Source organism: Bombus bifarius, unplaced genomic scaffold (genome assembly GCF_011952205.1).
Source record: "Bombus bifarius isolate JDL3187 unplaced genomic scaffold, Bbif_JDL3187 scf7180000008244, whole genome shotgun sequence".
In the NCBI taxonomy this organism is placed as follows: Eukaryota; Metazoa; Arthropoda; class Insecta; order Hymenoptera; family Apidae; genus Bombus; species Bombus bifarius.
The window spans coordinates 868,408-886,720 of NW_022884538.1; the positions used below are offsets into that span (position 1 = coordinate 868,408).

General features: G+C 36.0%; 1 protein-coding gene and 1 long non-coding RNA gene across 7 annotated transcripts in view; one reads left to right on the forward strand and one right to left on the reverse strand.

The window, feature by feature from the left end:
- The window catches only part of LOC117211790 (neurexin-3-like), a 295,832-nt gene that overhangs the window by 50,433 nt on the left and 227,086 nt on the right, over nt 1-18,313 (reverse strand). For all 6 annotated transcript variants that reach the window (XM_033456011.1, XM_033456008.1, XM_033456010.1 and 3 more), the window contains 3 exons: nt 15,037-15,330; nt 11,399-11,577; nt 9,686-9,857 (listed from right to left, as the gene is read on the reverse strand). In XM_033456011.1, coding sequence (XP_033311902.1) covers nt 9,686-9,857; nt 11,399-11,577; nt 15,037-15,330 — 645 coding nt within the window. The remainder of the gene's footprint in view (nt 1-9,685; nt 9,858-11,398; nt 11,578-15,036; nt 15,331-18,313) is intronic.
- LOC117211793 lies at nt 16,242-17,280 on the forward strand. Its single transcript, XR_004488332.1, has 2 exons — nt 16,242-16,327; nt 16,812-17,280. It is a non-coding gene; the product is annotated as an uncharacterized LOC117211793 (long non-coding RNA).

An 18,313-nucleotide genomic window follows, 5' to 3' on the forward strand; every position in this document is an offset into this window, starting at 1 on the left:
TACATTTTTTGTCTCTTGAAGGCGAATTATGGATGCGAAAAAATATTACTTGGATTTGTTTAAAAGACTGCTTGTAAAAAATATATTATATGTAACAGAGCATTTGTGAATAAATAATTCCTCGTAGAATTGAAGTGTAGCATTCGAATGTGTATTGAGGCTCCGCAAAATTTGTCAATCTGGCCCTGCAAAATTATCGAATACTCTTCTTGTTACAATGAAACGAAATTACAAAAAGAACATTCGCATCTGTATTCGTAGTTGGCGTTGTGGTAGCCGAAATGTAAAACGAATATTTAGCCAGGATACAACGCAGCAGACGATGATAGAAATTTTCTCCATATTTTTTCTTCTATATTCATCCGCCTCGTCTTTACAACGCGTGTAATAAAAATGAAACAACGCATTGTCCTAAACGGTGCTTCTGGAAGGTTTGAATCATGCGCGCGCTCAATGAACGTGGTTTTGGCGCAGGTCAGGACACGAACAAAAGCTATGTGGCTTCGCCTACCAGGATACCATGAACGCGCAGCGACGATTCATGGTCACCATGGATATTTTTTCTACCTGCAGTCGACCTGAGCCTAGTGCCCAGGCAATGCGACTTACGGAATGTCAGTTCGGCCAATTGAGTGTTCCGAGCGATGGTGTTAATTAGTCGGAATCGAAAGGGTTAAGGGTCTACTTCGAAGGTCGTACCACTTAAGGACTAGGAGAACATGCAGTAGCAGGAGCTACAGCCAGTTTTTTGATGGTGTCCACCGAAAGTCTTTCACCACGCCCAGGGAACAAGTTGCGGCTGGCTATGGCGTCTTGGCACCATTTTGACGCCGACGATGCCAGGCCCGGTCGAATCACAGGTTTCGAAATGAAATTAGAAACTGTACGTTCATTGCTACCTCTTTCGCTCGTTTAACTCTGCGTGAATTTTTATACTTTTATACGATTTTTGTATTTTATGGAAAAATTGAGAAATTGATTAATCAGACGATAGAAGAATCGACGCGAGGTCAGAGGAAGAAGAAGAAACAGCGATGGACGTACAACTTTAAATGAAATTTTGCGTGTCCTACGATCGAGAGATTCAACAGCGTCGACTGCTCTCGTTTAAAAACCATTTTTCAAGGAAATCGCGCGAGTGAAAATTGTCTGATATATTCTACGTTTAAGTACGAGAGATGGCAAGTGCTTGGCAAAATAACAACGTTATCTGTTTATCAGTTTTAGATCTATTGAATTAATTTATAAAAACAAAAAGGTCTATGTGTGTATTTTAATTAATTAATGTACGTAACCATCTTTGGAGAGATTACATTGAATGTGCAATTAGCAGAACTTTACAATGGCGATTGTTTGCCATTCATCGTGAGTTTAAGTCGCTACGAATCAGACGAGCTACGCATAATTTGATAAATTTAGCTACCAGGCTAATATAATTCGCGTGGAGCATGCCCCGCCCTGCAGCCTTTTATGCAAGCAAATTTATTCTAATTAAATCAAATTAGATGCACCCCTCTCCACTCTTTTGCATCTCCTTCTTCGTTGCCTCTCTCTTCCTCCCGTTTCGCTTTCTCTTCGCTATGGAAATATAGCGATATCCTCTTACTATATTCGCAGCGAACGTTCGCAACGTTCATTCATTTTCGCAAGGACGAAAATTACAGCAACTGGAAGAATGAAAATCGCTGTGTCGCGTGGTTTACCGTAACGTCGTAATTACATCGTCGATTTCTTCGTATTGCACGGATAGAAAAGTCTAAATGGAGGAGACAAGAGAAACAGTGGAAGATAAAAGTATCGAACGGGTCTTTGGAATTGTCTGTCGCGAGCCACGCTGTTGGCAAATAGCATTCGATAGCGTAAGCTGATTTTATTACGAAAGCGAGCGCTGAAGATGATAAATTTCACTGAAGCAGTTACGAAGCCGGATCGCACGCAACCCGGGAGACTTGAACGCGCGACTGCGAAACGTCGTTGTGCGCTTAACGCGCGACTGCGAAACGTTGTGCGCTTAACGCGCGTCCGTTGCACGTGCACGCGGAAAATAAAATTTTACCGAATCTGCGTGGCGAGGCAGCTGCTGGGAAATTAAAAGGGAGGAATTCGAAGAAAATTCTCCGCGGATTTCTTTGCTACTGAAATTTCCATGAAATTTACTCTCCGAAGTTACAGCGAAACGAAACGTTCCAATTTATATTTTCTTGTTCGTTCGTTTTATTTCGTCTTGGCCTCCAAATGCTCGAAGCGTCTTCGAATTTACGAATAAATGTTAATTTCCACCAAAAAGCGCAATTTTAACAGAGCATTGTAGCTACCTTTGACGCATGACGAGTATACTCGTCGTAACGCAAAATACTGCCGTTTATTCGCGACGAGTATACTCGTGCAAGACAGGTAGCTGGTTAAAATTCTAGTTATTATTTCACCTGAATTAAAATTCAGGTTAAAGTTCAGTTAGCAGTTTCACGTGACGGTAAAAATCGCCAGCTACAGTTGCCAGAGAACGTACCTTTACAGAGACGTTTACTACGATGGAGAAACACCATAGACGTTGCCACGAGTGGCAGGATATTATGAGCGCGCAGAAGGCACTTCCATGGTTACCCATAGCTCCCATAAAAACTCGGCGTTAAGTATACTTAAGAAACAGATTACTCGGAGCAACTGTTTACCTTCTTTTTAGACATTTCACAAGCTGCGCGATAGCAATCGTAAAATCTAATGAAGTGGATTAATATCTTGGAAGGTATTAGGATACTAGAACGTGGAGGTGGTTTTGAAAGAAAATTTTCGTCGGTCGTTCGAACGGCCGTGTTTACCATTTCACTTTTGAAGACGTTTCCATTAGGAAAACATGAATTAGAAAACGGGAAATTACAGGAAAACACGTTGCGAGTGCGATACCCGATGCACTGATCGGGAAACCCGCTAGTTTTTTCGTCGACTTCTATCAGGAAATTATCGGTGTACGAGGAATTTGGTGGAAAAGAAGGTACGAGAAACCTTTGCTGTCACAGCTTTTTCCATAGGACGCCACAATATCGTCGGGGTGAAAAGCGAAAATATATTTCCCGTGACGAACAGGTACTCGTTTATTCCTCGAATTTTGGTCGAACGAAGCTGCAAATTGTTTGCTTTCGAACAGGATTTCAGAAGAGCGCGAAGGTTGCAACGGCTGTGCGTGGAAATATTGAAAATCGTGGAAAATTGGCAGGAGGAAAGTCAACGGATCGGGAAAGCATAAACGTCGGAAAACGTGAACGATTTTCCTTCCATCGATATATTCTTTTGCGTCCTTAATTCGTGCAGTGTCAAGAAAAATAGATCAACGATTTTTTCCGTGAAATAGAAATATTTATATCGTATTTATTTATCGCGATGGAATTTAGAAATTCCCTGGTTAATTCATAAAAAACAGAGGATCGTAGACTTATTGACACGTTGATTTCTTTGCAATCAGGATAGCATAGGTTTCAAGCAGGTCTGTAGGTCTAGGAAGGTAAAAGGACATTTTGAGGAATCTATCGATTTCGTTGTCCGCTAGAACAGGGTAGTATGAGCAGTGGAAAATCGTGGATAGAGCAACGTGTTTTCCGGAAAGCTCGCTGCGCATACCTGCGCCTGCAATGTGTACGCAATGCTATCGTTAAAAATTTAAAAGTAATTAAAGTGAAGTCTTACGGAGCTAATTGTAACTTGCAGATGTTTTTTAATCAGAATAGAGAAGCTTACGTGTGTATATGTTATAGTTAAAAATTAATTGCAAAGTAATAGGACACATAGGAGAACAATAGGAAAAAACAACTAATTGTTAATCGTTGAATGGACTAATTAGAAACCTGTGGTTAGAAAATCGAGTGGAAATGTTTGATCCCATTGAGTTGGCTAATGGCTTGAAAATAAATCCTACCAAATGATCCTATCTACTCTATTATTAATTATTATCATAATAACAAAAGGAATAACAAAAGCTATTCCTATTTTGTAATAATTATTTGCTTCGAGACAAAAGCACAATATGTTTCTTGCTGTTTCATTGAATTTATTAGTTGAAAATAAAAGATTCAATTAATTTTGTTACTAATATAATTGTTATATGATTATTGCTATTAATTCTGTATATAAGAACAAAATTTATTCCCGAGTTATTATAATTACCGTTTGTTTAAAAAAAAGTGTACAATATTCTAAAATTGTCCTACTGCACAAATTGTAAAATTTAAATTAAATAAAAAAAAATGTTTTAAAAGAACAATCGTATTGTACTTTTTCTATTAATCCTATCATTGATATAATTATCAATAAATTAGTGCGATTAGTTCAACAATTAAATTCCAATAAACGAACTTATCGCTGTCTTATAATGATCATTTACTTCGAGACAAGAGCACAATATGTTTCTTGCTGTTTCATTGAATTTATTAGTTGAAAATAAAAGATTCAATTAATTTTGTTACTAATATAATTGTTATATCATTATTGCTATTAATTGTGTATATAAGAACAAAATTTATTCCCGATTTATTATAATTACCGTTTGTTTCAAAAAAAGTGTACAATGTTTTAAAATTGTCCTACTGCACAAATTGTAAAATTTAAATTAAATAAAAAAAAATGTTTTAAAAGAACAATCGTATTGTACTTTTTCTTGCGCACCAAGCTGTTCCACTGAATTCACTTGGCTGGAAAATAAAAGATCCTATTAATCCTATCATTGATATGATTATCAATAAATTAGTGCGATTAGTTCAACAATTAAATTCCAATAAACGAACTTATCGCTGTCTTATAATGATCATTTACTTCGAGACAAGAGCACAATATGTTTCTTGCTGTTTCATTGAATTTATTAGTTGAAAATAAAAGATCCAATTAATTTTGTTACTAATATAATTGTTATATGATTATTGCGATTAATTCTGTATATAGGAACAAAATTTATTCTCGAGTTATTATAATTACCGTTTGTTTAAAAAAAAGTGTACAATGTTTTAAAATTGTCCTACTACACAAATTGTAAAATTTAAATTAAATAAAAAAAATGTTTTAAAAGAACAATCGTATTGTACTTTTTCTTGCGCACCAAGCTGTTCCATTGAATTCACTTGGCTGGAAAATAAAAGATCTCATTAATCCTATCATTGATATGATTATCAATAAATTAGTGCGATTAGTTCAACAATTAAATTCCAATAAACAAACTTATCGCTGTCTTATAATGATCATTTACTTCGAGACAAGAGCACAATATGTTTCTTGCTGTTTCATTGAATTTATTAGTTGAAAATAAAAGATCCAATTAATTTTGTTACTAATATAATTGTTATATGATTATTGCGATTAATTCTGTATATAAGAACAAAATTTATTCCCGAGTTATTATAATTACCGTTTGTTTAAAAAAAAGTGTACAATGTTCTAAAATTGTCCTACTGCACAAATTGTAAAATTTAAATTAAATAAAAAAAAAAAATGTTTTAAAAGAACAATCGTATTGTACTTTTTCTTACGCACCAAGCTGTTCCACTGAATTCACTTGGCTGGAAAATAAAAGATCCTATTAATCCTATCATTGATATGATTATCAATAAATTAGTGCGATTAGTTCAACAATTAAATTCCAATAAACGAACTTATCGCTGTCTTATAATGATAATGATCGTAATGCTTCGAAAGAAGCGTGCGATATTTTTCCCGAAACGAAGAACAATCGTATCGCGCTTTTTCTTCGTGCACGAAGCTATCGGAACTTTTCAAGCTCGGCTTTCTTCCAATTAATCCCTGACCATACACTGACACAGCTACAAAAGGAGAATTTAATACCTCCATTCTTATCTTCCTAACTGCCCATGTGTACTTTCTTTTCAGCCCCCAAATAAAGAAGCAAAATTGTTTCATACGCGTAAAAGAGCTTCTCACAACGACAGTGCAAGCGACAGCTTAATTATTCGAAGAAACGTATGATCGTGGTAACGAGCGGTGTCGTGGTTGGCGCTGGAATTTAGACGGTACACCCTCGAGGTACTTAATTGCCTGGAAGAATTTACAACCGGGCGAAAGAAACCAACGAAGAAGAAGAAGAAGGTTACCGTGAAATTAAGTGAGAAGTGACCGTTTAATGAGCGCGCCAATTATCTCCGGCTCGGCTATTGGGACCACAGTAAAACGATGGAGGTGGACTTTTCTTGATGAGTCTCCGCTCATCGTCCGCTCGTTAGATCTGTCTCGTGAAGCCAACTTCTTCATCCATCGCGTGGGAATTAAAGAAGAAAGTTTAAGCATACGCTTTGAATTATTAACAGGTTCGTCAATAAGATTTCCTTGAAAAACAAATACGAAATTTCGTCCGTTATTTTGAAGTTTCTTCGTTGTAAGAAAAAAAGAATAACGCCATGTGCAGATATAGATTTCACGTTAAGATAGAAAAATTTACCGAATTAGAAAAGAAACTGGAAACGGCAGAATCTTCTGTGCGAAAAATTATTCAAAGATGAACTTTTTAACATATCCTTAACTGCTAATATCTCTTTGTGAACAAACTGTATTAACTTCAAAAGTACAGACCTTGCAAAAATATCTTTTGCATTATTTAATTTGACGTAATATGTATATAGCCAACTGCAAATAATATTACTGTAATAAAAAAACACGGTCGTTAACGATCCCCCAAAAATAACGCTTAATTCAACACGTAGTCGTTTAAAAAGAAAAAAAAGCCCTGTATCTTCCACGAAAAAGGTCGACTAATCCATAAATCATAGTTACACACATAGTTAATTACCACAAGAAGCGTCACGCGGTTGGTTCTAACGGAACAGGCAAAGGGAATGAAGGAATGTAACAGAGTAGCAAAAAAACGAGAAATTGGGCGTGAGAATGTGGTGCTAGAAAAAAAATTCAAGTCTATTATTTGTCCTTCTAATGCCAGGAGTGCAGCGAACCTAAGAAGTTTTTTCGCCCCAAGGAAATTTGACACCGCGTCGCGTGATCTTCTAACACGTGCGAGAACATAAGTCTGGTGGCTCGGGCTACACAATAGAATCACGTTAAAGTTGGTTCGCTCGACAGATATCAATTTATCATCACCGGTAGCCTAGTTCTTTTCCAGGAGAGTAAAATATCCGAAGAGCGACAACGATTCTCATTTACTTTGGACCATTTGGCCGCCAGAAACCAATCTATCCAGCGACATAAAAAGCTTCGTTAACACGAACGAAGTGAGTAGGTTGTTAGAAACTGGCAGCAGGTCAGCGGACCAACCGCTGAAATTCAGTGACAACGATTTATGTGGGCAAGGGTTAAAAGCCTACGAGCCAATTAACATGCCCTCGGAGGCTAGGGAAGCAGGAAAGTCCCGTAGGTATGTTTCTGAAGGAACTTTCGAGGAACCACGTTAGGTGCGTTCAATGGCTGCTACCTCTCGAATATGTAGCCTGAAAATAATTGTGCCATTCAGTGAAAAATTTCAATCTTTCTTATGACACGTAGCTTTAGAAATTTATATTACAGCTGTGTACATTGGCTGATTTTTCAAAAATTTAATTTTGCATTTAAAACGCGTCTACGTCGATCGTTTGAAATTATCATTTTCAAGAGAAAAATTATTATATAATTACCTTGTCGTACAAAATTGTACAATTAATTTTTTTTACATTTCCATGGTAGTCGGAAAATAAACAATTCGGAAGATGAAATGACGTAATATAAGGAATTTGTATAAACAGCGAAGCAAATAGAGTACAGGTATATGTATAGATCTTCAGAATTGTTCTTTAAGCTTTGTTGGTTTTGTAGATACAGTAAACAAAAGGAAAATTAAAGCAGTACTAATTATCGAGTTGTAAGAAAGAGGACGACAGAAGCAGGACAGAATCGCAACAGACGGACATTGCAAAAATGTCTTTTGCTCCGCCTCCAAGGGTTTGCACCTCCCCATCTGTTCTCAAAATTCCTAAGGAATTATACCTGGCTTTATACCCGAGCAAATTTTATGACCGCATGAAAACATACTTCTTAGTTTCCTATTTTCTTTCATACTTCCCCATTCCTATTTTCGTAGTTAATAAGTTAAAACTAATTTTCTCAATGTACTGTACGTATTAATTTCAATTCAGAGTATCCTACTATTATTATTAATTGGATATAGTATACTGATATATAATATTGAGAGTTTATGAAGAACATACTTTCTTTCATACTTACCCATTCCTTTTTTCATAGTTATGAAAATAAGAATAGGTAATTGAAAAGAATACTTTTTAAATTCAATTGCAATTCAAAGCAATTCAAAATTATTTACTTCGCCTATTAAATGTCGCAAATTACAAGAACTAAATTACTTTTGTTGTTCGGTATAATTTTGTACGTTACGTGCTCTTCTGTATCTTTGCAAAATATTCAATCGCTTCGATCATTTTCTATCCCTCAAACAAGTTCGATAGACAAATCACCAACAAATTGCAATCACCAGTTAGATGTTCCTCTACCATTTTCAACAATGGTAACCAATTCCCACGACTCGCACGACACCCGGGTCATCATCGAGAGCCACGAAAACGCTGGCTACTCGTGGGATCATTCACCCTACCAACGTCACTAGCTTCCCACGGTTCTGGGACCGTGAATGGCACGATGGAAGCTTATAAAAGGGATCGAAAGACTACAGTCCCATCCAGTTGCTTGCCAGCAACCATATCGTTGCTGTACCTTCGGCACTTTCTTCTCGAGTCGTGTATTTGAACGTTGCAAGGCGAAACTGAATTGTGTGTTACTTTTCTTTGGTTCAAATTTACCTGTTCTGGTTGTTAATAAAAAAGAAGAATGGTCGAGAAATGGTCGTTTGATTTGTTACTGTAGCTCACTGGTAGAGTAATTTTCTTGTTTACAACTGACGTGTACTGTTATTTTTTAATTTATATAAATGTGTATAAAATACACAAGTGGCTTACAAATTACAAATGATAAAATAATTTACATAATGTTACACATAATGAAGAAAACTGTGACTTTCCCTCTGTTCAGATATTGTAGTGTTATTTAGTAATAACGCATGAAAGTACAACTTTCATGGTGACGTTTTATTATTTCACGTATTGGCGTCTATTTGCTGGCATATTTTCCTCGAGCAACGTGTATTCTTAAATTCAAATCACTATCAAACATGCCAGTTCATAGGAAAATTCAGAGATTATAGCAGGGTCAGGCTTGGGCATTTTTCTACATGGAATATTTGAAAAATGATTATTTAAACGATATATCATCTTATTTGAGCAAATATTATTTTGAAATAGTTGGTAACTAATTAAATAATTTGGCTATATTGTTTACAATCAAACATACCAAAAACTCATATTAATATTCAACTCAAATTAATTATATGTTATTTTATTTTCAAATAGTTAACTAAAGTTTACAATTTATCTGTTCTTAACCCAAGATAAAGTTACTTTTCCCCATATTATTTTGAAAGCAGGAAGAGCAGCAAAGTACTTGAAGACAATTCATCATCTCAAATTATCATTTTTTAATCTTCATTTCAAAGAAAATTTGCCCAAGTCTGAACAAGGCTAAGCATCGAATCTATGACGATTCAACGAGTACGTAAATCTTTTTCGTATTTGATTGTGATTCCTTTGACGAAGAGTGGCGTCTAACGAAACCTGAAGAAAGAGTGGTCGTTACTTACCGGATGGATGATTGGACTGCAAATTGTAATCGTCGACCTGCAGCGTGCTGTTCGGCCCTGTTCTAGTGAATCTCACCACGTGATACTGGTTGTCATTCACTTTCACACCGACCTCACCGATCGGATGATCGTTCGTCCCCATATTGTAAACAGCGAACACGTTTCCTTCCACCTGAAAAGTAACGAAAAATATAATTAACAATTGCTTCAAACATGCTCTAAAAAATCTGTGAACGCTTATGGTCAATGATATATATGAAATTCGAGAGTTACAGCGATTTTGTTGTCCGTATCTGTACAGAAGCTCGTGGACAAATTGGTGGAACGACGTGGACGATGATTTTGCGAAATTCTATGTGCGAGCAAAACGTTTTACGTTCGTTGATTACGTCAGTTGCGCTTAAAACATGATTAATTTCCATTCTACGTATTCATTTGGTCGATAGTAGAGACAATCGTGTCTTTGATGGTAATAATTTTGTTTCTAATTGTATATTTTCTAAATGAAGAATATTAGTATCAAATAAGAGTAGATTTTTACATGGAATATCGAGGTTTCTTGATAGAATTTCTATCAAATATGTATTTCGACATTTTTAGTAATCTATTCCTTGTTTTTCATTTGGTAATCGTATCGATGATTTTAATGAGAATTGAAGTATGAAAGCGTTTTAAGTTATCCTTATACGTCACTTGTTTAAATATTTTTTGTCTAGATTGTCCAGATTTACAGGCTTCGTATGCTTCATAAGATCAAACTTTTACTCTCTTCCTTTCTTTTGCTTCAGATTAATTTAAATACAGACTTAATCGATTAATCAATGTTTGACAAATATCATTTGCCAACAAATGACACAAATGACACAAATATCAATATTATTTTTCCAGAAATTACGTAATACCATTAAATTGTGTAATGAATTAATTAAATAAGTAATAAACATATTCACTTAGATTAAAATTAACATAATTAACGTCTTTAGACATATTTCCACATGTTTCCCTGTTTTAAACGTATCTCGTAAAATAAACTGCTATTTAACATATATTCTAACTATAATTAAACTATAATTTGCCTGTCGTCGCCACTTAATATTCAAATCTTATTACCTACATCTAAAAATGCCATTTGCGTTTTTCTTTCTAGTAATAATCAGCATGAAATATTGTCGCACATAAAATTACGCACGTAATACGCAAATTCTATTTAGATTTAAATATATTACAGCATTATATTATATATCATGTAACATATGAGAGAATTTGGGATTTCACAGGTACATTCTTACACCTATCGTAATCAGTTAATTAACAAGTAATACTTATACGATATACTCTACATGTGAAATTACAAATTCCTCCCTTTCTTGAAAATCGACGTAACAAAACTTGCAAATTATTCTATAATTATTAACAATTGAATGGTTTTACGGAACTGTGCGTGTGACCAAATTTTGTACTCTTTAAGCAGCTCATGAACTATAACCCAAATTAATCTGTTACTAATTAATTAATTACAAATAATTTAATAGTTTTACAAAGTAGTACGTGTGAGCAAATTTTCTACTCTTTAAAGCAGCTTATGAACTATGATCCAAATTATCCTATAGCCACTAACAATGTAATGGTTTTCAGAAATATCACGTGTGACCAAATTTTGCACTTTTTAAGCGGCTTATGAACTACGACTCGAATTATTCTATCGTTACTAACAATTTCAATCTCGAGATAGTCGTTGCTGGAAGCAGATTCTATTCTGACGAGGACGGCGTCGCTCACGCTTGTTACAAAGCCCAAGGCCACCGTGTCTCTCTTCATTTCCGGCCTCTGATTCGGCGGGAACGTGTAGGTGATAATTCCTCTGCCGGCTCCGAATTCGTAAGCTGCTGCTTCTGTAACGACACAATTGCTCGCCATAAGCCCAGCAAATACAGAGTTAATAGAAAATGGCTAAATATTAAACGCTAGAGCTAACCAATCATCGCTAAAATGTAAAGTCTGTGAGGAAGGAATCGCAATGACAGAGATCGTATTACGTGGAAAAATAATTTGCCAGAGGAGAAGCTAACTTTTCACCTGATACATTTTTACCAAAAACTCATTCCACTTTCCAGTGATACGTTATCGTACAATTATAACAGTTGTTTAGTATAGTACCTATCATTAATAATCATGCTACCGACACGAACTGGCTTGTCACTGGCAGAAATTAAAAGACAACGAATTGAACTGAATGAAAAGACACGAGGACTATCTTTTACAACTATCAAACAACGTATAGTATCCATATTTTCGATTCTTTTAACTCTATGTTTCCATGAGTCTAATTAATGGCCAAAAATGTCCCATTTCGCACAGTTGCTGTTAGTCCACGACCTATTACCCTATCGTCCAATTTAATAAATTTATCAATAAGATTTGTCTCGTGATTCTACTTAAATATATATTTCTTAACATTCATCGATCTCCAAAATTTTACATTAACTATACTTGCATGATTCCATGATATTATTCTAGGAGAAACATTTCATTCTACATTCATTCATTTTATATATACAGAAGCAGAATTTTCAACATGACGTTCTCTTCGACAAACAATGTTGATAACAATATTGCAAGAAATTTTTTTAAGTTGCTTATCTTTTTCTAAAATATCCAGGCCGTGAAGTATATATGTTTACAGTAATAGCGTTAACACCACTCAACGTAAGTGCTCTAGATTAGAATGATCAGATACGCCTCGTAAAACGAGGCAACTTATTTCGTCTCTTCACGCAGCCTCTAACGACAAATTTTTCCTAGACAAGAATTTCCTACCTTCGAACAACAAAACGCCGAAGAAAGATGCTGCTAATCTACTTTACTCGTTTATCAAACTCCTTAGAAAATATACGCGTAATCGGATATTCTTAATACAAATTACTGTCGTTTTACTTAGGCTAAATATACTCGGGACGTACAAAATTTATATACATTGTTTTAATACATTTGCTTAATAAAATAGCGCGAGATGGTATTTTCTATGGAAAGAGCGCAGATGCAGCTCGTCTGCTGCGTGTCACAACGAAGATAGTTACATTGGCAAATATACTCTGTACAATTTCGATACGCATTACATTATTATCTCGAAGACGCTTTTGATAAGAGAAAAGAAAAAAGGGAAAGAAGTGGAAGGCGAGGAAGATAGGAATCGTCGGATTAAGTTTCCTTAAACTTCAAGGAACGTGCTTATTGTGTAACTTATACAGAGTGAGTCGGTGGAAACTACTGGGATCAACGTTCGTCAACGATTTTATCAAAAAATCTTTCAAGTGGAATATGTTGCATTTGATGGCCAAATGAGTACATTTTGATTTCTTAATATCTTACATCTTCTACGATACTAAGATAACTTTGAGCTTCTTAATAGCCTTCATATTAGTACATGTAATATTTGTTTTGACATTTGACATTCTCTAGAAAAAGATAATTTGCACCATAAAAAGCCATAAGTTTGGCAGATACTTAAACTCGAACTCGTCGGGTTTGATGTACGAGAGACAAAGATGATAAAAGCTTTATACAGCTCTCCTGCTTTATACATTAAACTCAACAAATTCGAGTTGAAACATCCACAAAAGTAATTGTTCTTTGGTGACAATATTATTATACATCATCAATGTTATCGTTACTATTTCTATTGTTATATTCATTATCAATATATATATAATAATATTGTACAATGTATAAAACACAGAGATAATAAAAGCGTCTGTCCTTCTGCTTCATACAGTACATCAAACGCAACAAATTCGAGTTGAAACATCTACAAAAGTAATTGTTCTTTGGCAACAATATTATTATACATGATCAATGTTATTGTTACTATTTCTATTACTATATTCATTATCAATATATATATATGTCGGGTTATCATTAGGATTTAAGGCGCGTAATGATTCTTCGTTTGAATTAGCCATTGTTTTACGAAACAGAGAATATATCTACGCGAATAAACAAGATTTTACAAAATATTATGAATAATGAGTTTAATAAATGATAAGATTAACAAACGATAAGTTTAACTAATAATTAGATTAAAGAATAATAAGTTTAACGAACAATAAGAGGAACGAATAATATGTCTCACGAATAATAAATTTAACGAATAATGAGATTAACGATTGATAGGTTTTACGAATAATGAATTTAATTAACGCTATTAACAATGTTCCGGGGTTCAAATGAATCCACGGTCAACGGGATAACTCTTTACTATGCGTAGAATAATTTTAAACACAAAAATACGATTGCTGAGACACTCGGTAAATTGCTCGATGTATCGCTTTCCAAGGCGATCACACGAATGAATATCCGATGAAAATCTTTTTCGCTATACGACTGCATTTGTTTGTTATATGCTCGCTGGAGGCATCGAGAAGGTTCCAATCGTTGTTGCTAGGCAATTTCTGTCAAAAGTTTGTTGTATACTCTTTGGAAACATCGAGAAAGATCCAAACGCCGTTGCTAGGCAGTTTCTGTCTGGAGATTGATTCCTAATACAACGTGTGTCCCATTATATCGACATCTCTAAAGTACAATTCTATGTGATTTCTAGGGAGAACAATACAACCGATCCGCACCTTCGTCAGGCAAAACGTTTATCCCGTGACCGTGGCTACGTTCGGCGACCAGTTGTCACCTCCAACCCATTTTCGCTTTCACAAATATCAAACAATTACAAATGACAATTGCTTAATTACAGTTACGATAAAATCTAGGCTAAAGCATTAGAAGGCTTCCTCAAAATTGCAAAGGGAAGACTCCGGTTTTCCTTTCATCTCCGACATATATATAACAATATTGTACAATGTATAAAACACAGAGACAATAAAAGCGTCTGTCCTTCTGCTCCATACAGTACATCAAACGCAACAAATTCAAGTTACAATATCTGCTGAAGTCCCATTACCTTGGAAATGGGACTTTACTTTACAAAGTAAGTTGAAGTTTCGGTAACAATATTATTTTATATTTCGATCATTATATTCATTATTATATTACATTGTCAAGCAACGATAACAATACTGTTACCGAAATAATATTATTTTCCAACCGATAGTTTCCATCGACTCAGCAGACAGTTGGCAACTAAGTGAGTGCGGATTTTGTCATTAGATGGTATTGGCAATATCCGCAATCACTTAGTTGCCAAGAAGTGGGAAAGTATCTGAACGCTGGCTTCGTCCAGCGAGTCCTACGGCGATGTTTATCGCACGCTACGATGTCGAAGGTGGTATCGAAATTTTCCCGCCTCACAGAACACAGCCTGTTATTTGTCCGCCGTGCACATGAAATATTCATGTTTTTACCTTCGTTACACGTCGGCCCAGTAAAACTGGTCATGTCGCAGTCGCACGTGTAACTGTTCCACTGTTGCACGCACGTGCCATGATTCGAGCAGAGATCGTGCGTGCACTTTTTGCCAGCGTGCATGCTGGCGTACATGTCGCAGCCAGATTCCACCAGAGAGCTGGGAACCACCGCGTCGGAGATCAGATTGGTGCTCTCGCCGCTCAGGTCCAGCGACGACAGGCAGCCCTCGAAACCGTGTCTGCTGAGAATTTGCTTCGGTAGCTGGCCGTACTGCGACTTCTCCACGCCACCTGAAATTATGCGAACGTCGCGTTAGTTGGACGGAAGATCGCCGTTTCCTTGGACGCTCGGGCAAATCCATAGATCGTCAAATGGTTTGCACGATGGTCGAACGACATTGCAAAGAATCGTTTAAAGTAACCAGCAGTTCGACACTACGATGTCGTTTATCAATGATAGTTAGGTTTTCTTGTCTGTGAATCATCGAGAATTACCCGCAAGTGATAGAAACAAGGCGCTTGGACTTTGGAATGGTATAAAATGTGCGAAGATCGACGATAAATTAGAATTTCTTTTCAGCCAAGAAACGAATCTCAGTAGCTTGCATTTGCTTTTGCAAGGATCGCTTCTCTTTTGACTTTGTTCTCGCGATGAATAAATTAATTAATAGTAGTAGTGAATTAGTAATAAAGGAAGCATAATGGTAAAAGTGTCATGATTTTATCAACTTTGTAGATGAGAATGTTTAGAAGAAAAAGAAGAAGAAGGTGAAATATTTAGGAAATGTTGAGATTAGGGTCGAAGCTCAGATTAGGATCGAGATCACGAGTTGATGTGATTTGATTATTATATCAATCATATGTATGAATTAATTATGCGTATAATATAAATATAACGCGTGTCCTATAAATCGCTAGTACGGAACACGTGCTGCCTGTGGTTTCCAAATGTACTTGGAGATCCCAGCTCGAAGTTGCAAATATTTTTTAACGCTCCTATCAAACATTTGCGTCTTTTACGTAGCGTTCGTAACAAAATTCTAACTCTGGCAAGTTGCGTAAATACATTGCAAGGAAGCGATTAGCGCAATCTCGAATTCGTGACCGTTGTCAGTGGTTTGAAAATCGTTTATCAGCGACTGCTTCGCGTAAATCGGATATAACGTGTCCGAGAATCTGCTATAAATTGAAATTTGTATAGACAGAACTGAACAGTTACTTGTGGTCTGCCATCGAAGATCAGTTAGTTTCAAACAACGTTCAACGTTTTGTCATTGACACTTCTAAGGTACGGTTCCAGTCATTATGACACTGCGCGACTTAAAAATGAATCAGATTACTTGAACGAATTGCATTGTGAAAGAGAAAACCTAACGTACAGATACAAAGAATATCTATCGGTTGATAATCGAATCATTACGATATTTTCACTCATTTTCCGAATATAAATTAGAACGAGTTAAATCATCTTGCCTAGTGAACAGATAGAAGAACTTTGTACAGTTCTCAATTTGTGTGCTCGTTTAACAAACCTGCAATTTTCAAAAATAGCATCTTATTCTTCTTAGAAGTAAATGGCATTATGTTTAAGATTGATCTGTCTTTCTTAGTTCTCAATTTTATGAATATGGCAGCTTTTCAGACAGTGTAATTATCAATTCGAACATAGATGTTTTACCTAATTCGCTATTTTATCTCGTCAGATGTTTTTCCATACTTTTTCTCGATCCTGCTAAGAGACAATTAATAGAATTTGCGATTACAACCAACAGGTGCGTGAATTTCCGGAAAGTACGATGAAGAACTGGCTGATAAGTGGAAGGCGCGCGATCAGTCTTCTCTGCATCTTCCTTCTCGTGCAGTCGTTCTTGGTTACTTGGTCGAATTGTGAACCCGAAACGAACTCTGCGGTGTCACGGATGGCTGTAACCCCTGCAGTGGAATATAGAACTGCACCGAGATGTCACATCAGTGTCCATGGTCGCAAGTTTGTACCCAAATGGTGCAAAATAATCTACTAATGTTCAGACTCTTAAAATTTATAAATGACAAGCATATCTTTGTTCCTGTTCCTCCTCTTTTTGATCATCGACTTTCGCTTTGAATCTTGAGAAGCGCTGACGTTGCAAGATTCAAAGGAAGTTGATTGCTAATTGGTCGATTATTAGCTCACTGATTTTCTGTATTCAGAATCCCGTTCCTTGTCAATCGAATTACAAAGAATGCAATAAACGAGATAACACAAACATTGAATTCCTTTCGATTTAGTTATAAACTCCACTTACAATATTTTTACAACTACGCAAATTCAGTCTCCTCACTGACTTACAGATGAATGTGCTTGGAATATACGATATATCAAAAGCAACAAATATTTTGATACGAGCTTAGGTTCCAACTATATCGAAATATAAGACACAGAGTGTGTGGAACGAGTTACAATTATGCTAAGCCACGCAAACGTATCCATGACAGACCGAGAAGAATTTCAATATTTGAGTATGGAATTTACTTCTTTTTACCATTTTGCTACCAGAAAGTCTGCTTAAGATCATCTAACGATTTTTGCGACCAACCGAAATCCATGGAAGTTTCGTCAATTCCCTTTGTAGCGTTAAACAAACTATCGTCATAGTTAATCGTCTTTTCTCGCTTCAGAGAAACGTAACGCGAGTAGATCTACGTGGAGCAGATGCGCAATGAAAGCGAAGGTACAGAGCGTTCAGAAGCTTCAGTGAGCGAAAATGAAAAGAATTTTTCAGTCACGAAATATACGAAGATTTTAAATTAAACGATCGTCCAGAATGCGAGATGAATTTTCTGCATTTGACAACGCTGTCGATGTAAACACGCACAATATTTGTCCAATATTTTAAGACTTTGCCACTTGGAGGAAACGCGACATATTGCGTGAATATACAGCGGCTCGCATTAACATTAGGATACTCTGTGAAATAGAATAAATTTCTGAATGTAAGATCAAACGACCTGAGTTTCTTTGAGAAGCTACAGTTAGTCGACTGGACGACGTTGAAAGAAGTTTCGAAAAGATCGCGAAAAAAATGGCGAAGGTCGCTTTTCACGTCTATTTTATCTGACTCCGTAATGAAAATTTTAACAGTACGTTCTGTGCATTTATGTCTGCTATATACACGCTAAAAATTTAATCGAAATCGTTCGGTGCGGAAGCGGGCAATCGTCGAAATATACAAAAATCTTTTAGACTTGTCACAGGGAAAGGCGGAAAGCGGCGAGAAGCTGCGATTCGCACAAT